Genomic DNA, 20,920 nt, shown 5'->3' on the forward strand with positions numbered 1-20,920 from the left:
ATGTCAAAAACAGTTTAGTGCTGTGATATGTCACAAGTAACTCTTGGGAACCGATCATAGTACCCTGTCATGGTGAGGGAACCGATCCTAGTGAGAGGTCCCCTTACGAAGAAGTGTAAAACTGTTTTTCCCATAACTTCTTCGTCCGAGGTCGGAATGACCTCATTCTTTTTGCGTTGTTTTGATAATTCAATTTCCTACAATATTGAGGTAATTGCAATACTTTATTTTATGTTGAATATTTATGGTGTATTGCAAGTTGGATTATGGGATGTTTGATTTCGGTTTTACTACCTTAATAATCGATCTCATATATTGTGAATCCTTATGGTTTGGGTGACTTTTTGATTTAGCGAGATTAAGTTCTAGCCCTAGTAGGTAGGATTTATCAAAGGATCATGAGGGGTTCTGTTAGAAACAATATGTGAAAAAGTCACAATATGTTGAATCGGTTTTGGTTTAGCATAAAAGCATATGTGTTTCGACGGTTTTCAACTTTTGCTTGTACTTGTTAAAACCGGTTTTCAACCTTTCTCTGGTAAAGGTTGAGGTGTGTTGTTATTCTTTTGTTTATGCATAAGGATGACAATGTGGTGATATTTCGATATCAATTCTCCCTGGACGAAGATGCTATCATATTGGAGAAGTGGATGCGAAATTTGAGGTAACAATCTTGTTAGTTAATTATTTTCCTGTTTAAGAAAATCTTGTGTTTATATTATATATATTTGTTGCTTTTTCTTAACAAAATTTCGGTTCAATTGATAGTTATTCCATGATGTGTGTCTGGATGTGTGTTTCAATTGGTTCCGGTTAAGAAAAACTATTGGTATCTTGCTTTATTGTGTGATATCAATTGTTTAGGCTTACAAAATTTCGGTAAAATTGGTGTGTGTGTGTGATTCAATTGGTTCCGGTTAAGAAAAATTATTGTTATCTTGCTTTTGTATGGTATCAATTGTTTAGGCTTACAAAATTACGGTGCAATTGAGGTGCTTTTAATGTCTATATTATTTCAATTGCTTCCGGTTGAGGTGAATAATTATACAAGTTGATTTATTATGGTTTGTATGAATTATTTATGGCTTAACGAAATAATTTGTGTACGAGATGAGTTGTTTAGTCCAATTCGATTCCGGATAAGAAACTAAGTTAATTCTGATCTTAGTTTGTCTTATCAAAGTGAGGTTTCGGTTATTCAAGTCTAATCGAATGGCTAAACAAGGAATGCTAGTTAACTAACCTAGTACTTGTCTTGTTTAAAATTGAAAGGTCTAAGTTTATGGATAATTAAAACCTGATGAGAAAAATGGAGTTTATCTTTATTTTGGTCTTATCGAATTAAGCGGGTTTTTTTGAACAATCGGTTTAGCAGAGGGACTAATGTGCTTAGTTGTTTTTGGTTTGCTAAAGTAAATTGGAAAAATTGTTTCGGACAATTGTTTCCTTGGTAACATATCAAAATAAGACTACTTATAGTTTCGGTTTTGATGTTGGTTATCAGAACGTGATGTGTGGAACCCTATTGCCTAACTCTACAGGTTTGCAAGTCTATTCTGAGATTTGTAAGATTCTTTTCGTGTTGTCCTTTATTTTATCGTTTCTTTGTCATTTTTGTGACAACAAGGGCGAGAAATATATGGAGTAAACAGGTGATGCTGGCATTGATTTTATATTGATTGGCATCGCTAGAGAAAAGAACATTGGTACTTGAATGTTTTATCTAACAAATGAGTGAAAGCACAGACTAAAGGGGAGTAACATGTCATATAAATTGGTATAACAAAGACGTGGATTGAATATATACCTATATTCCTTAGGGGGAGTATTAGCTTTGTTATTATAATGTCAACAACGACATTTTCAAGGATTGAATGTAAGCAGTTTTACTGTGCTGTTGAATCGGGAATCAAGCGGATTGTAATGAATTCTTGTAATTTGTTTATCCATATGATGTAAAACTTTTGTCACTAAAATTGACAAAGGGGGATATTGTTAGAGCATTGCTCGGTTGAACCCACCAAGCGTCGGTATGTCAAGTTTGGTTGTCATATTTTAGTGAATCGAAACTCATGTTAAGAGTCGCTTGATTATGTACTAGAGTCAGCTTCGTATAGGTTAGCTTGAAAGTATTAGGATATGAGACATTACAAGTATTGCGAAGTATTGAAGATGTGAAGAAGCAAGGAGCTACAACGACAACAATCATCCTTCCACTTGAGGTTAGTGATATTTGACTTGAATTGTTTCATTCCCTAACGTATCTTTCAAGTCGTGCATATTAAAAAAATAACTGCGAAGCATATTTGAACTCTAAATAGACATAGTATTAAGGAATACAATACGAGGTTTATTGCTTAACCATTAAACTTTGTAGATAAGACATCTCCATAATCATTTGAATGTTATTGTGATTTTGTATGGGTATGAGGTGAGGATTTCATCCTAGGGAACAATGTTTACATGTGTTCTAAGGAAGTAAGTTCATAAACTTGTTTGTGGACCGAAAAGGAAATTTCCAGGTGTTATTGGTTTTTTTATTCGTTGCATATCTTATGAACAACCAATATGTGTGATAGAGTATAACCGCTTACAACTTGTTGTGTTCTTGGTAGAACTATTCACAAAGGCCTGACTTATGTATTGGTATAACTTTTATTAGTAAAACCGATCTTAAGTAATCACCTGTGGTATGATCTTATTTTGTATGTCTGACCAATTAAAAGGAAAGGGGAACCGATCCTTGTAAGGGGTGCAGTACATCAAAGGGAACCGATCCTTGTATGAGGTGCAACAAGGTTTATAGCAGAAAGGGGAACCGATCCTATGGACATTTGCAACACGTTTTTAGGAAAATGGGAACCGATCCTATGGACATATGCAATGATTAAATATTTTTCGTGGTTGTAGTAATGATGATAAGGGGTATCGTTCAAACTCGGACTTGTGAAGGTAATGGATTTTTAGATTTATAAAACATTATATACACAAAAATATTAACAATGGTGCAAGAGGTACTGGGGTTTAGGATTCCACCGAATTCATTTCTTAAGGTTCAAATAATGATTCTTTTAACAATTATAGCTCAGTAAATATATAAAATATATTGACTCTTATATTTGCCAAGATAAATTCTCCAAATATTAGATGTAAATGTTATGCATGAGGCATCAAATCATCTAAGCTAAGCATGCCGCATCAAATCAAATGACAACTAATTTTTTCAAATCATAATTTCAATTAAAATTAGTGCAAAAGTCATGAGAAGAATTAAATATAATTACCCAAGTGTGAAATAAGGCTTCCTCCATCACCCCAGTGTTGGGGTTTAGCTCATCATGGTGTAATTCATCTCAAAATATATTATTATTGCTCCAAAGTTGATTACAAATGAGTAAACAATGCAACAGAGAAATCGCAACAGCAGTTCCTGTTGCGAAGCCGATGTTGGACTGATACAGAGAAACAAATGGTGACGGAAAATGAAGTTCTGTGGCTGAATATGCTGTTGCAAATCGGTTGAAGAAACTGTTGCGAAGATGAAGAAACTGTTGCGCATCGGATGAAGAAACCGTGGCCGATTCCTTGTTCTTCAGACAGCAGCAGCAGCAGTTTCTCTGTCAATTTTTCTCTCAATTCCTGTGGAGTCTACACTCCTCCTATAGACCCCAAACTCTCGACAGCCTCTCTAGTACTCCCAGGGAACATATTTATACACCTACAGCTCGTTGAATCTCCCTCAATTACTCCATATAATCTTCATTACTCGGTGTTTAAAGAAAATATTTTCCGAATATTTTCTTCCCTGAAATGATTCTCCACGCGTAAACAGCCTCTGATACTCCCTTATTTAGCTTCTACACGGTCCAAAAGTGTGCTAGAATCCTCCATGCATCATCATAACACGTCCGAATCCCTCAAAAAATCCTCTCAAACCCGTGACTGCCATGTTCTCTGATGATGACTTGTTTAGCCGATTCTAGCCAAATTCGATCGATTCTGACACACATACTGTATTCCTTAAGCTATATCACATCTTCCTACCAATTTTTAGCCATTGAATCGCACCACAACACCTTCATTTTGTTGATTGAAAATCTGCCAGAGAGAGAATATATTTTCCCGCCAAAAATGAAATTTGAATTATGAGAAGAAAAGTGTCCTCCCCCTAATCCTGTACGGGTGTCCCTTTAGCAATTGGGGTGGAAATAGTAATTTTGGGGTGGAAATAGTAATTTTTCTGGGTTCCTCCGGTACATTTCTGGGACGCTTCCGGTGCATTTCTGGGGTGCCTTTAGTACTTTTCTCCGGGGTGTAAATCATCACTTTTTTGAGCTCATTTCGCCGCAAAGGCTTATTTCTCTAAAAACATCTACAAAAACACAAAATAACACAATAAGTACTTAATCGAGTCTAACAATACAGAATATTGAGAACAAAATAGACACATAAATGCGTCTATCATGCAACACATATAAGTTAGATACCATATATATGTGGGGAACCGATCCTAGTACCTAGTCAACCGAATTTTTGGAAAGATAGTGTGACTATGCACAGTACTCACATGGAGGTAGAACCGAAACTTGTTTTGGTAGAACCATTAAACCCATGACTGCGATTGAATGTTGGTTTGATCAATCACATAGCTCTTGAAAGTCATATGAACCGATTCTAAACTTGTTTGGAAGTGTGGCAAATCGGTTTCAAGGTTGTAAGTGTGAAAGAGAACTTACAAAGTAAAGATTTCGACAAACTTTGAACACGTGTTGTGAATGTTTATTTCTTTAATTGTTCAAAGATATTCCTTAACGGCTAAGGGAAGAGAATCCCAGGATCGAAACATAAGTAAGTTAAGAATCTTTTAATTAAGGTTATTAATTTCATTTTATAGGGAAATTACAAAATTAGTAATGTGCATTTACTAATTAGATTTTTCGAGAGATTTCGATCGTTAGTTTTGCACATAGCATTTCCAGGAATTATGAAAACCGAATTTGTGCTTTAATGAATATCTTGAGAATATTTTCGGTTTTGGAAATTCCTTGGTGTCCAAACTTCCTTGTCTATAAATACTCGAAGTTTGCCTTTCTAGGAAACTAGTCCTTCGTAACAACAGATTTACTCTTTTGTTGTTGTTACTGGTGTAGCCGCCTATTATGGGATTAGGAGAAATCTCTTACGCCCGCTCAGTTTAAAGTATATTTTGGGATTGAGAAGCTCTAGCGTGTACCATTGGTGGGAAACTAGATAATTGCGGTTTATCTTTTGTTTTTGATTGATTTGATTGACTAACGGTAGTTGAAATCTGATTGCACCTAGTTTGTTTATTCTTGAGAATATTCTCTTCTGATATAAGATTCACTCAAACTAGTTCAGAGTTTCGACAGAGACCTTTAGATTGTTGTTAGTTATAAATACGATCTTTTGATAATCCATTGTTAACAGACTCTGTTTTGTGCGTGATTGATCACAAGAGATTCAAGTGATTGTGTGCAGGTTTTTATTGAAGATTTAAGAAGATTTGAATACAAAGAATATATTGAAGGTCTGACTTGGGTTTTATAATCTTTGGTGTGCACAATACTTGTTTCGGTAAAAGAGGATCCAATTAGTAATCGGTTTATCCTTGTGGTAGATTGGATTGATTAATTGAATAGATCGACATCAACACGATTCTTAGGATTAAAAGTGTTGTTAGCTTAATCTTAAACGATTACCTTTGGGTGATTGAATATAAGATAAATCTAAGGACCTGATGAAGGAGTTTATGTTGAGATAAACGGAAGAGCCTTTGTCCGACTCATATCACTTGGATGAATAGAGTTGATACCAAACAGATTTGTAGTTACTTTACTGTTTGGAATACGAACCAAAGAAATTGTTCCAAGTACGTGACTTATTTATAAGTTGGAGGCTTGGGAATACAGAAGGAACTAGTTCAGTTACTTGGTCTCAACTATACGAAGTTAGTGTAATTTTGTGTAGCGGCTTAATCCTGAGAGTATTCAATTATGGACTAGGTCCCGGGATATTTCTGCATTTGCGGTTTCCTCGTTAACAAAATCTTGTTGTGTCATTTACTTTTATATTCCGCATTATAATTGTTTTATTATAATTAAAGTAAATTACACAAACGTTAATTCCTATTTACTTGATAAGCAATCCTATTGTGTTTGGTTAAGTCCGAACCTTTGTATCAAGTAAACATACTTCGTTGTTGTATTGTCTCGATCTCGTATCCATAGACGATCACACGAAGTATGAACCGATTAGTTGTATTGTCTCGACTCAGTCCATAAACAAACACTTTCGGAGAAAGGACTTATAGGTAGGAAAAGTTTTAGCTTGAGGTATATTTGGGTACCCTCGCCTTTTCAACTTTTTCTAATACCTTAATCCTTTCAAAAGCCTCATATAGGGCTAGTTTTCCGGATTCACAAACAGAAATATACAATGTATGAGGATCATCTTGTAGGTGTTTAAGTTCCAAGGTGTTTTTTTTCCAATCTAAACTCGAGAGAAATTATTTTCTTATCCACCAAGGCCTTTTCTTTAAGAAGGATCTTTATATGTGAATCACTTTCATTAACCTTACCTATGGGAGTATTGACTTTGTTTTTCAGCATGTTCACCTCAGAAGCATGTATTCAGCGCTTTCTATGGTTGCTTCTCTTTAAACTTCCGGGTCAGACTCATCCGTGAGATAGTAAGGATGACAATCGTCAATACAAGGTTATTTTATGGAGGCAAAGCGTTCATATTATTTAGAGGAGAGAGGATATTCGTCCTTATTAATAGAATCCATAAATACAAGGTTTTCACATGATAGTAGTTAATTGAGATTGAACTCTTTTCCATGGAATCAGATCGCCACAAACACATATTTGTTAGGTCTAATGATATTTGCCTGCTCTGATACCAATTAAAATGAGAAGGTACCAAGTACACCACCAACTTTTTTGTTTAGCAACCTGTATGGACAAAACCTAATATAATTACAAGTAGTTCTGAAAAAAAGATCCTTGAACAATATGAATGTAGAGTTTTTCTCTTATCTCGTCCATAATAAATATGTCTAGACACAACGGTCTATGAATCTGATTGTGCAAAAAAGTTGTTGGACGATCTCATAAATCAATATCCAAGATCAATCTCTGCGTATCCCAATCAAGAAGATCTGAATTTTAACAAGTATGAAACTTGCAATCTATCTTTCAAGATACGAATTCAACAAAAAAGAGTTTTTTTTTTTATCTCAATTGATAAGAACTTAAACTATCAAGATTGAATACGTACTACTTGTGTTATTCCTATTATAAAGGTAAAAAAACATAATATAGAAAAGGAAAAAAACACAAGACACCGGAATTTTTGTTAACGAAGAAAACTCAATGCAGAAAAACAACGGGACCTCGTCCAACTTTTAACACAAAACTGTATTAAGTTGCTACAGACACTATCCTACTATCATAATTCAGACTGGAATGCAATTGAGACCGAGTTGACTCTCCAAATGATTAAGCTGTAGTCGTTCTCGTTGTGTATCTTGAACCTCGCATGGTTCTGCGTAATTGATTCCCTTAGATGACGTCCTTTACAACCTAAGAATTGCTTCAACCTAAGTGAAAATTTTTGATACCAATATGCACGTAACAAATAAGCCTATATGATTTCTCATCTGATTTTTTAACCGATTTAGAAATCTGTTGACAATAGACAAAGTCCAGCACACCTCGTGAAATCGGAACATTTACACTCAGTTAGCTGAGAACCATGGATTGCTAACCACCTCTCAAGAACAATCCAAATAAATCAAAAAAGATCTTAGATATCCATCTTGAGAAATCACAAAGTCTGAGACGAATATAACTTTGTGATTTCTATCTATTTTGTTCATGGTCTAAGATTATGAAAACCTCAAAGATCAGTAAGAACAAGTTCCGGATATAAGAACTATCATGTAAAAGATAGTCTCACCGGGATTCAAGAATCCTAAGTGAAGTCTTCAAATTCGCAACCTAGAATACATTTCACGATGAACCTATGTTTTAGAGGATGACTCTAGCTTAGCAACTAGGAAAGCGAAGTGTCAGAGATTAAGAAATCGTGTTGGAAGAGTCTCACTATTTATATATTTTCCAGGCTCTAGGTAGCTTTGAATTCAAGTTAAGATAATTTGAGATGCAAGCGGACACTTTTTCTATTTAGATGAAATTCTTATTAGGAATTCATGTAAGCATGTGAGAAGTCCGCCTTAAAATTACACAGAAGAATATACATTATGATTCAGCATTTTGGAACCATGTACAGTGATGGTTCATGTCGGCAAGTATGCCTTTTGAATTTACAAGCATAATGGTGTTAAATAAGACATAACACTTAAACCATGATTCACAAACACAGAGTGATATAGTGAACAAAGTTGTCTTAAAAGTGTACGAGAATCGTAACAATGCCAAACATATCTGTGAATATAGTTTATGAGCATCTGTTTAATTCAGAACTGGGTAGGTATGGGTAACTATAGGAAGTCTGCGATCTCATGCTCCTGGGGTACGCGTACCGGGTATGTTTACCCTAGCTATTCACAATTTCATATCCCGGGGGACTGGGTATACGTCCCATCCCCATTCTCGAACTCAAAACCATGGGGTATGCGTACTAGGTATTTGTATTTATCCCAATTCCAGAATTCATATAACTAGGGTATTAGGTATGCGTACCTACCATGTGTCCAGAATTCAGTATATACCAAAAACTCGCTTTATACAACATTCCCATTCGCCGTAGATAATAAATATCATTGGTTGGGAAATATCCGAATGATCAACTTGAAACAAAAATAGTTTATGAACAATAAATTGCTCTCAACCAAGATTTTTGAGGATCTAAGAACCTTCATTGCTTGAATCATATCAAGACAATCTTAGCTCAAAATTTATTATTTGTAATATTAAATCCACTAAAATCATACAACATAATCTCATAATATAGAATGTTAAATGCCATAAGTAAATAAGATGGTTCGGTCTTCACTTACCTCTTTGTTGATGAAGTTCTCCAAACATTTTTGTTTGTTCTTCAGTCTTCAATCTTTGAAGGTTACTCAGTGATGTATGATATTCAACTACCATACTCTAATCCTAGTACGAGACTTGAATTCAGTAGATTAGAAATCATGATATAGTTTTGTGCATCTAACATTGATAACAAGCTTGAGATGGCATAACTTGCGAGTTTGACTGAGCAGTGCTCTAACATGTTCCATCCCTTAGGAGATTCATCTGAAGGATATCAAAATCAGCATTGTGATATCTTTGGCGTGATTATGGTAAACATTTTAGATAGTTTATTTCTGGATATTAGGTTCACTTCGAAAACCTTAATGTTTTGCCAATTTTTCCATACTAGGATTATTAGTATGATTGATAAAACCTCTATTGCAAAAGAAATATATTAAAATCCTACTGTAACACACATATATATATATATATATATATATGATATTCTATCATGTAACAATTAAACATTTTATGTTACCATACTCAATTTTTTCTAGTGCAACCATACATAATCTCATACATATTAGCACTAAATCAAACGAGCAAAAACTAGTTTACAATCATAAATTACTAAGTATCTTAAGATGTAAGCGCAAAGCATTGGTCCTTCACTATGAATAAAGGGCCTTTTGTAATTGTATATTTCATTCGTTACACTTTGGGGTATAGTTGTTGGTAGGTCGTTCTCCAACTATTCAGACCGTTCTTCTTAAGGGTGAGACTTTGAAGACTTCTTTTGAGATCGAGAAGTGCAACTAAGAAATATTATTTTAATAGTTTATGAATATGTATTTAGGAGAATCAACGAGTTTGATCAAAAGCTAGATTGCCCGTATTAAATTCCTAGGCATTCTTTTTTATTCTAAGATCTTATCTTTATTAGTAAAATCGTTTAAGAAAAATTTAGAAGTTTTATTAGGGAATAGTAGGATCTAGGAGACATGAACATATATCAATCAAGGAGTTCTATAAAGGTATTGACTATAAAAACCAATATTAATTAGGCTTAGTTAACTCTACATGTTTCAGCTAAAACTAACTTCACAGGAGATTTCCAGAATCATATGGTACAATCGCAAAAGAATAAAAAACTAGCCGACTTATTGGAGGCAGATTATCGATAGTCTTCTTGCCAGACTGGAGATAAAATCCTAAGGAATTAATAGACTTTTTTTAGCAAACTCACATACACGGGCTCAAAAAGGTTATGGCGCAAGGACCACTATTGAAGCAGGGTGACATGGAGGGTATATTTTGTCTCAAATGCTTCTAAAACGAAGTTTCCTAGCATGGACAGATGTAACATCTAAGTTTGATGAGTATTGAAGGTGGACGAGGATTGCAGGCTTTTTTTTACAAAATCGTAGTTTCCTCGTTAACAAAATTTCTTTATGTGTTTTTACTTTCTATTTCGCATTATATTATTTGTGTTTTTATAATTGCAAGTAAAAATAAATATAGTTGAATCTTCTTGTCTATTACGTTCATATTTTCTTTTCCCACAAGATAATTGAAGGAGTGTCTATGTAGGTTAAAACAAAAAAGTTGATGGTGTACTTGATACCCTCGTCTTTTCAATAAGCTCACCGTAACTACTGAAAATCTAATAATTACACCAACCCTAATCTAATAGTCAAAAGTATAAGTCCGACGGTCAATGTTTTTAAATCGCGAAGCATGAAGTGACTGGATCCTATTTTTAAGTATCAGATCGTAGATAGTCGTAAAAATAAAATTCACAATCTATTAATATGCCAAAGATCGGTATATGACATACTCATAATTTATATATTTTGTATGCAATATTGATCACAGAGCAACTAATGGCTTAATGGATAAGGTAGTAAGAAGCACTTGCAAGGTCTCATCTTCAAATCCTACAAATACTAAGAAAAAGTTTTTCCGCCAAAAACAAGAAACAGTTTTCTACCAAAAAACTTGGATGAATTAATCATATTGTGTACTGTCTCGGTATGATTCAGGAAAAGAAATTTGATCCTTTGGAAAGGTAAGTCATCCATGAGATCAATGGTAATCAATGTAGTTAATATCGGATATCGATTCATCTCGGCCGGGACCGATACACTGGTACGATTTTATATCGGGGATATTATCGTTGAAATATCGGTTTCTAGATTTAGAGACTATAATTTTATATTAAACATTTCTCCACACATTTTCGGATAAGATATAATAGATAACATCAATTTTATCAAAAAAACAAAAGAGTAACTTTAGTAGACTTGCTTCGAGAGCTACATGCACCTTACTACCACCTGGAAGACTTTCTTCGCCAAAATTACCCTTAAACTTTATAGAAAACGACCAATACCGTCTCATATCAGGAAATGTAGGAAAATTTCGTATCGACCGATACGGCCGATATTTGACCGAAACGGCCGATATTCGACTGATACAGCCGATATTATCGGGCGAATATCGTATCCCCGATATCCTTCTTATCATATCGTTCTGGACCGATATCCGAAATATCCCCGATATATCGGCCGATACGGCCGATATTGACTACATTGATCGTAATGGCTAGAAGTTGAAATGAAACTATGACAACATTTATCAAACTCACAGTACAACCACAATGTTCAACTAGCATGAACATAATGATTGTAATATCTTGGGAAAAGAACCATTTATCAAACTCACAGTACAACCACAGTCATTGGGAAAAGAACCAGAGGAGCCAGAAACCATGGACAAGACTGCATAGCAGCTCAAGATGCATTAAACTAGGCTTCTCAACTTCACTGTAAAGTTTTCAACCTCCTTGGAAGCAATCACAGAGTAATGAAGACTATGCAGGGGAGAACCAAAAGCACTAGTTGGAAAACAAATTATGCAATGGATAACATCATTTTGTGTGTCAGAAACTTTGAAATAGTATGTTGTAATATCTTTAAGGAAGGCTCCATGCCTGATCTCCAAAGACTAGCTTCAATTGGAGAAAAAACTCAAAGTTCTCGTATGTGGGAGGCACCTCTACTCTATCAACTTTGTCAGTAATTTTCCTTTTCATGCTAAAAAAAATAAAAATGAACATAACGATTAACGTGGTTTGGTGTTGAAACCTATGCCCATAAGAGTTCTGGATATTCCATAATGTTTTGGTATAGACTATAAGTGGTAGATGACTTTAACTTTTAAGAATAAGATAACTTAGGTGTGTATCGAACACAAGAGTGTCTCTACCTTGTTCTATCGAGCGTTTTTGAACCCTAATTACAACATACAAGTTCTCCTTTTATAGCCTAAATAGGTGTGTTGATTTTGTGATGATATCTATAGTTGTTTATCTAAGAGACTTTCCTGAGTTGAGTATTTGTTTCACTCCCCATGTTGAGGTCAAACCTACATTGCTCGTTTCACTAAGGCACGACCAAGGCTCTGCCAAGCCCAGTTGAGAGTGACTAGTGTTTTGTTCTATTAGAGCGCGACTAGCAGGGGTGTACATACAATACGGAACCGCGGACTTCATCCGCAACCGTCCGTAAAATTGCGGGTGAAAACCAATTCGCAAGAGATTATGGGCCGATCACGAGTGAATTTTAAAATCCGCAAACTTTAACGGTTTGGTTGCGGTTGGATTTTTAAATCCGTGGATTCACCGGCACCGTAGGGCAGTAAACTTCTTATCTTTTTATCTACCTGCGGACACACAGATGTCTCAACCAAAACTTAAAAAACTTTGTCATTTCTTCAGGCAATTTAGTTATCTTACTTGTTGAAAAACAAAAAGTTGTTCCAAGTGTGTTTTAAAGCAAGAAATGGAAGAACAAAACACAACACATTTTGAGATCCTGGACAAACACATCACATTCTGCAAAATAAAAGGCAGTGTTCATTTTTTTCCCTATGTTAGTACTGAGATCTATATGAAGTATACATGAATGGTAAGATTACCTTATCTTATTCACATATACATCACCCTTCAATTCTGCATCACCGACGCTGGACTTGGTAGACTGAGTCCCCTGTTTCGGTCTGATCACAAACTTGCTGGAGCTGATGGCTGATCATGAGCCTTTGAACGCATTGAACAATTTTGCTTTTGAAAGGAAGATGTGGGTGCCACAATTCAGAGAAGAATCTCACATTCAAGTTTGGAACAAACTAATAAGATTCCACTAGTTAACGCTATAGACAAGTATTCCGTTGGCTTAGTTTTGTTTATGAAAAGAAGAAAACAAAACGATGGATGTTACCATGAAAACAGATCTGCAGATAACTAAAGATATACTCGACAGAGAAATAGTAAGTTTGGAACCAAAAAGCAAACTAAGAAACAATTCAAATTTGTCACTGCAGCCATTTTCTCTCTTTCCCGCTGTTAAAAATCATTGACTAGATATGCGGTTAATCCGCATCCGGCCCGTATCATCCGCTAATCCGCAGATGTCAAATCTGCGGGTGATTGGGCCGGACACGATTGAATTTTTCAATTCGGTTGAATTTTTCAATTCCGCAACTTTGACGGTTTGGTTGCGGGTGACACCTAATACGCAACCGTCGGTTCGTTGCGCATCCCTAGCTACTAGTGCTCATCTCATTGTACAAAATAAAACTAGGTTTTCTATCCTAACCACAACAAAATTTAGGTCATGACATTTCACGAGTCACATCTATATGAGATTTACAATTGGATACCAGTAACGTCCACCACTTGACCCACGAGTCATGTCAACATGCTCTTAATCTCGTTTAATACAAGACATTTACCTCAAGCAAAGTGACACAAGCATCACTCTCAGTCTCATGGGCATGTCTGCGACTGACTCCATGAACATGAACGTGTCATCAGAGCCTCACGAGCTCGCTCAACCTCATGATAGGTAACTAATCGCTATGTAAAAGGGTGAAAATTTATATATTTGCACCCTGCCGAAGTAACGAATCATGACAGCTCAGCTAATTTTTATGTTCTCACATGCAACCAACATCACTATCTCGTGCTCTTTATGTGACACAAATATCAATAAATTTCATACGAAGATTAATTAAGTCGCACGTGAAGGATAAGTTTAGGGTTTTTGCATGGCAGTCTACCTCATGTGTGACGATACTCGGTTGTATTTTCATAGATAAAGAGAATAGTCGTTTGTGGTAGTTACGAAAATAAAGTAATATTATGTGGATTACTCCTCTATTCATGGGGTATAGGTTTATCTCATTAATGTTTCCCTAACCATTCCTATGATGGCGGAAGAAGTAGTTATCGTAGTCCTTATCTCATCGACTTGAGGATCAGGTAGTTTAGCATCCATAAATAGGTTATTAATCGACCATGCTAAACACAACACCCACCACCACTTACAGAGCATTCATTCTGCAACTCAATCACTCTCTCTTTTGTTTTACTTCCCTCCCTTAGAGCAACCATGTTTTCCCATCTATGTGACCGAAGTTGTGTCAAATAACCATTTAATTAGTTTAGGCGAAGATTGTTGGTAACCAACATTTTGTAACTCATCTGAAAACTCCAAACTTCATCTGTTTTATGCATAATAGTCATATACTTCAATCTCGACCATTTACATCCTTTTCTCTTTCCATGCGGAGATATCATGCGCATGTAGGCACTGACGGACCAAGATGGGATTAAAATCCAAACATGACCCGAGCTAACGCACTAAATATATCCAAAAAAAAATTTTTTAAGTAAAGTAAATATTAGATAGTGAACTTCAGGGCTGACCCGGACTTAAGCTTATGTTAGCCTATCATAGATCCATCTATGCACATGCTACATATCTTGAGCAAAGCATAAGAATAACAAAAGGGATTTCATACTTCGAAGATTCGCCTCATCTGTCCTCATGAACCGCCTAATTCTTTCACGTGGAAACAAGGAGAACAAGATGAGCCAACAAACCATCTGGAGTTAGCGCAGTTGACCAGGAGCCTGGCTTTCAAATAGGAGGTCAGCGTATCGAGTCTCCGCTTATAAGTTTGGAGATCTCATGAAATACTCCTCTTATGTAAATCTAGTTTAATTTAAGTTGTTAATGTATCTGCTTTCCTATTAAAAAAAAAAAGATGAGTTAACATTTCCAATCGATGTTGTTTGGAGTCGTGAGTATCCTTGTAAAATAAATTTCTTTCTTTGGCTCCTTTATCATGATAAGGTAATGACGGCGGATAAACTTATATAGGAGGGGGCATGGATGTTTCAAGTGTTTGTTGTTTTTGCGAGGAAAATGATGAAACCAGCTCACACTTTCGAGGACCCAAAGAATATGGGATTACTTTGTTGAAGGATGTCAATTTCGGTGGACTTATGATTCAAATGTCACCACAACGGTGAAATCTTGGAAGTTTAATTGGAGAGATGAAAGACTTAGTAGAATATAGAACAATATCCCGGTTGCAATATGGTGGTGTATATGGAATGAGCGAAATGCAAGAGTCTTCGAAAAGAAAAAGAAAATTTTGGTAAGCCTCGTTAGAAATGTTAAACTCCAAGCCTTCTTTTGGGCGGAGTCGAACACAGGGATGTTAGGTCTAACGGCGAACACGGTGATAGCACGAACACAGGGATGTTAGGTCTAACGGCGAACACGGTGATAGCACTTTGGGAATCTTTATTCCGGCCTTCGTGACCTTCGTTTGTTTTTGTTTTGGGTTCTGAATCCCCTTTCGGCTCCCTTTTCTCACTACTCTTATTTGTATTCACTGAGTTGAGGTACCCCTCTAAAGTCCCCTTTTTCAATGAATTTTCTTTTTGATCGTGTAGGGGTTAAATATCGCACTCATAGTTATCATGCGAATGGATACTATTATAAAGGGGCGAACGTACTCGCACGTACTATATCCCAGATGACGGAATCGGCGTCATGAAGTCACGAGTAAAGTGTGAAGGCTGTAAGAAGTTAAGGGGTTCGTGCGAGAAGATCCAATATAAACGTGCGAAGAGATCGCGCGGTAGATCCGAAAATAGGGGCTTTATTAGCTGTCCTGCACTATATAAAACTCCTATATATAGGACCAACTACCACTGTGTTGGGGGAGGGATCTTTTGAGAGAATAGAGATAAAAATTTTAAGAGAGAGAAAGTTGTTTGTTCCCCAAGGCTAGGGTTTTACTTTACTTCTTTGTATTGATTTCTAAACTTAATAAAATTCTTTTAAGTGTTCTTAATGATGATTTCCTAGTTTGTTATATAGATTATCTAAAGGGTCTAATAGTAGGATTTTCTACTACTACATATCGATAAAAAAATAAATAAATAAATTACCTACACAGCTTGCCTTTTATTCCTTCTCACGTGCCCAAGAACAAGTTGGGAAGAAATTCAACAAATCATATAACTTTTATTATGGTCTTTCATTCACTCGCTCGATTTTACAAACTTAAAATCAGCAAGTAGATCGCAGAAAGGATTATACACCATTTTGGTGTATGTATCTTTAAACCCAGACGTTGGATAGCCAGAGATACAATACACGAGCAGTCCACTTGTTTTCACGGAGAGGATAAGACACAAATTGAATCTAAGACTTCTGAGTGGAGCTTTCTGAGAAGAAACACTGGCTTAAAGTGTTTAATCCGATAAGATTAATTACTTTTCATTCCACTCCAATCTTAAATCTAGGCTCCACATAGCAATGAAGACGGTAGTGGAAAATCCAAAATCATGCAAATTCATTGTATTTTTATACATGAAAAGCTTAGCCTTCATTTGATTTTAAGCGTTGTTTATGCTTTGAATATTCGATTAAACATTATTTCTTGATTTTATATCTAGTATTTTAAACATCAAAAAGCTAACACTCTCAACTCTATATATATCCTGCACAACCAACTTCCAATAAATTCAACAACAAACTCAAACATTATTTTCTGAAGAAAACCAGAAACAAACTCAAATAACCAGCAATGGCTTCTCCCATTTCTTTTTCTTCTTCGCCTTACTCCTCAACACTTTACTCAAGGAAGCTGCTACTACATGCTATACCTCACCTGTCAGCCGATTCCCCAATTCCTTCACATGCTGCTAGAGATTCAAATACACACCAGAGTAATTTCGATACAAATGTAGTTATGGTTCTTTCAATTCTTTTATGTGCTCTAATTTGTGCACTAGGACTTAATTCCATCATACGATGTGTTTTGAGTTGCTCAAACCGGGTTGCACATGATTCAGGAGACACCATCCCAGTTCAGTCAGCTGATACTGGAATAAAGAAAAAAGCCCTCAAGACATTTCCTGTAGTTACATACTTACCTGGGTTGAAGCTACAAGGTTTAGACACTGAATGCGTTATTTGCATCTCAGAGTTTGCTCAAGGAGAGCGTATTAGAATTCTACCCAAGTGCAACCATGGATTTCACATTAAATGCATCGATAAATGGCTCAGTTCACACTCATCATGCCCAACTTGCAGGCATTGTTTGATTGAGACATGCGAGAAAATTATGAATGGGGGTAGCCAACCAAGATCTTTAATTCCCCAAGCGCCTGCACCACCACCATCCAGCAGAGTGGTTCCGTCAGAACATGAAGGTATTATACCGACACCATCAACCATTGTTCCATCAGAACGTGAAGGTATGATACGGAATGTGGCTGGTATCTGCTAAAATGTACCTGTAATTGTAATTGTATACACATGTTAGCTAGGTGCTTCAAAGGACCCAGGAAACACACCATTGTACAGAAACTTGAGAAATATGAAACTTTTTGATTTATATATTTGCATCTTTAACATAGTGGCCCATTTTGACTTTCAATCCAGTAAAGAAAGAACAAGAAAGCAAATCAAGATTAAACAATGATTCCGTGTATACCATTCAAAATGAAAAGCAAACCAAGGAAAATGTTTCTTATCACGGTTTTACCAAGTTTAGTATAACCCCAGTTTTAGTGGTTTCTCCAACTTCATATCAATAAAGCAAGGTTTTGCTAGTCCTAATTAGCTAGTCATCTGCCAACTCATAATCTATAATGGTTGTAGGACCTGCATGTTTTACTTTTCAAGGGATAACCATAAATTCTTTCGGCATCCATCTTGACACTGACTGATTGACAATGTGAACACATCGGACGATAAAGAGCATGAGCCTCCACGGCATTTTCTTTGATCTTTGGTTTAGGTTTATAGTGCCATTTATTTAATTCATCTCCTTATTCATCTCAAATTCTATGTTTTCTGAGAACCGAATTGCTGCTCAAACATTTTGTTCTCGGTAATTAAAAATTTAAAGCAAACACTCTTAGTATGGATAGTTGGAAAGTCTTTATGCCAAACCGCCATTTATTCGTGTCGGTTGCTAGTCCTCATGATCTTCCTTAAAGAGTTAACTCTTGTCTTTGGATTTTTTCCTTCATTTATCTCCGAGTTCCCATTGTTTAATGAGTATGTGAAGGAGAAACTATGAGTTTGAGCAAGCAGTTTCTGAAACATAATGGTGCCCAAGAAAGAGCTAAATATGCAAAACTAGTGAGAAAACATACAATTTCAAACTGTAAAGAAGATAATCTTTAAATATCATTTTCTTTATCATAATTTGGTTAAGTTCGTCTTTATTCCTAATCTCAAGTATTTTGTACCCACAAAAGGAGAAAGAAGACAACGAGCTCAAGGGTAAGCGGTTTTGTTCAATTACTCATAAGTTAAGTGAAGCTCCGCTTACTTACAGCTTAAATCCTTCACAATGTAAGCCCCCGGCTAGAAGCCTTGTAGCTAACCCACAAATTTTAGAGTCAACTCTTCCTAGTAACCAAATTTTATTGCAAATTAAGAGTTGGTAACTTACAGACCAGGCCGCCTCCACTGAATCACCAAGCAATCACGTAAGCCAAACAGTAATTACATCATTCTTTCGCTTTGAGGTCAAGCTGCAAAAAGAGTACAAAAATTATATTACCACATGCATGGAGTCTCTGGAAACCAAAAATGTAAATGAACAACGATAGCTTTTAATAGAATGAAATCTGAATCAAATAACTTGAGGAATTAATCCAGAGGGGCATAAACTGGAAATACTACAAGTAATAAAAAGCTAAGAGATGAGTCTGTTTTTTTTGTTAATTTTTAACTATTTGACTAACTGAATGGGCAAAAGGTGAATAAATGTCATCAAGTGTGAACATCCAACAAACAAACCATCGAAAAAACCGCTCAAATTGGCTATACGTAATATAGAATAGATGACAAAAGAAAACTTAACCATTAACGGACCAGCGGGAGTATGGATGATAGCTTTGCCTATGCATTACCTAATTTACTGTCACGGCGGAGTCTCATCGTCCTCAAAGAGATCTTTATAGAACCTCTCCCTTTCTTTTGGATCATACAGGGTTCCTTGCTTTCCTTTTGGATCATCCTGTTCAGACGCTTTAGCAGTACCTCTACTGCCATTATTACTTGATCTTAGCAAAACCATATCTTTATTCTTTTTCTTTTCCAAATTTACTGCATGCTGCCTCCGATTAAATTCATGAAGACCTTCCTGCATCAGGTCACCAAATTTCTCTTTCGCAATGACAAGTGGATCCTTATTCATCAGTTCTGAACCATTATATCCTTCTCTAAGAAGAACGGTGTAACTCTGATACTTATTGGAAACATAAAAAATTCCAGGATGTTTAAGCAGTATAACATTTAGCTTCTCAGGCAACTTAAACTCTCTTCTAAAATGAGCCAATTTCATAATAGACGCTTTCTTCCACAGCATCAATGAAAGCAGCTCGTGCACCAAACCTACTGCCCTTTTCTCCATCTCATGTGATCCCTCCATGAAATCCCTAACATTCATATTATAAGGTGAAATATATGGAGTTGCATTAAATTCGTGAAACTTCACCCAAGTTTTGACCCAACTCAAAGGCAGAGAGCAAGTAAAAGAAGGCTCACTTTTCCTTTCCTTTGCTAAAGTTTCTATCACAGAAACTGCTAAAGCAGGGTTCCAGGAAACAAGTTCTATCTCCATTGAACTATGTCTCCCACTATAATTAACAAGTCGAAACATTTCTGGGTACTTGGGTAAAATCCGAACCAAAAAATCATCAGGAAACCCAAAATTCCTCTTTAATTCATTAAGTTTCAGAACATTTAGCTTCCTATTGGAGCTCATCAACAATAACTTAGCTAGCCGTTCAACAATGACTGGTTCCTGCTCATCCTGAACAGATTCCTCCTCATCCACAAGAGACATCATTTGTTTTGTTAATCTACAATAGTAATCACCATTTTCTAGATACACTTCAAAGCAACATGGGTACTTCTTAACCCAATTGAGAGCCTTACCTTGAAGGTCGAGAGTCTTAAACTTCTTTTGGAGAAACCAAATTGGTACAACCTGATTAGGGTGTCGGAGAATGATATTCTTGATCTGGTTGTTGACAATCCATCTGCGGCTCCGACTGAGAGACAATTCTAGAGCTGGATCCTTTTGCGATGACAGTAAGGAGAAGCTTCTCCCGAAAATGAGAAGTTTTGCAGGTGAAGAGAAAATGACAGGTGCTCTAGATATCTCTCGGAAAAATTTCTTGATCACCATTTTACCAGCTCTGTGCATAGCTCTCTACAAACTTAGTGATGTGACAGGAAACTTATGATGCAACGCCTAAAAATATTTTTTTCACATCGACAACTTGAGCAGTGTTGTGATTGAACTAGTTCAAATGATGTTCAGTTTGGTCAAACTTTGAAGACTTCAATTTGGAACTACACCTGCAGAACAAAGATTTCATTAAGAAAATAGACTTTTCTTGTAACTTGACTTACTATAGAGCCAGTTTAATGACAGATGATCGAACATCAAAAGGTTTCACATAGAAACAAGTCTACAGTGTCTCTTTCGAGTGAAACATTTTTACATACATGAGATGTGCATTA

General features: G+C 36.0%; 2 protein-coding genes across 2 annotated transcripts; one reads left to right on the top strand and one right to left on the bottom strand.

Annotated features, from left to right (window-relative positions):
- Positions 1-16,790: 16,790 nt before the first annotated feature.
- On the top strand, positions 16,791-17,741 carry LOC113289772 (RING-H2 finger protein ATL78-like). The gene has a single exon (XM_026539145.1). It carries the CDS (start codon positions 16,956-16,958, stop codon positions 17,658-17,660), a length of 705 nt encoding a protein of 234 aa, XP_026394930.1. The 5' UTR covers positions 16,791-16,955; the 3' UTR covers positions 17,661-17,741.
- LOC113289771 (protein WHAT'S THIS FACTOR 1 homolog) lies at positions 17,529-20,748 on the bottom strand. The gene is made up of 3 exons (XM_026539144.1): positions 19,300-20,748; positions 18,837-18,918; positions 17,529-17,667 (listed from the first exon to the last, which is right to left on the bottom strand). Exon 1 carries the CDS (start codon positions 20,598-20,600, stop codon positions 19,311-19,313), a length of 1,290 nt encoding a protein of 429 aa, XP_026394929.1. The 5' UTR covers positions 20,601-20,748; the 3' UTR covers positions 17,529-17,667; positions 18,837-18,918; positions 19,300-19,310.
- Between the last annotated feature and the right edge of the window lie 172 nt (positions 20,749-20,920).

Source organism: Papaver somniferum, chromosome 6, assembly GCF_003573695.1.
Source record: "Papaver somniferum cultivar HN1 chromosome 6, ASM357369v1, whole genome shotgun sequence".
Classification (NCBI taxonomy): Eukaryota; Viridiplantae; Streptophyta; class Magnoliopsida; order Ranunculales; family Papaveraceae; genus Papaver; species Papaver somniferum.

Excerpts from the sequence above, each read along its gene's own strand:
- LOC113289772 (XM_026539145.1), top strand. The coding sequence starts at position 16,956 with ATGGCTTCTCCCATTTCTTTTTCTTCTTCGCCTTACTCCTCAACACTT.
- LOC113289771 (XM_026539144.1), bottom strand. The coding sequence starts at position 20,600 with ATGCACAGAGCTGGTAAAATGGTGATCAAGAAATTTTTCCGAGAGATA.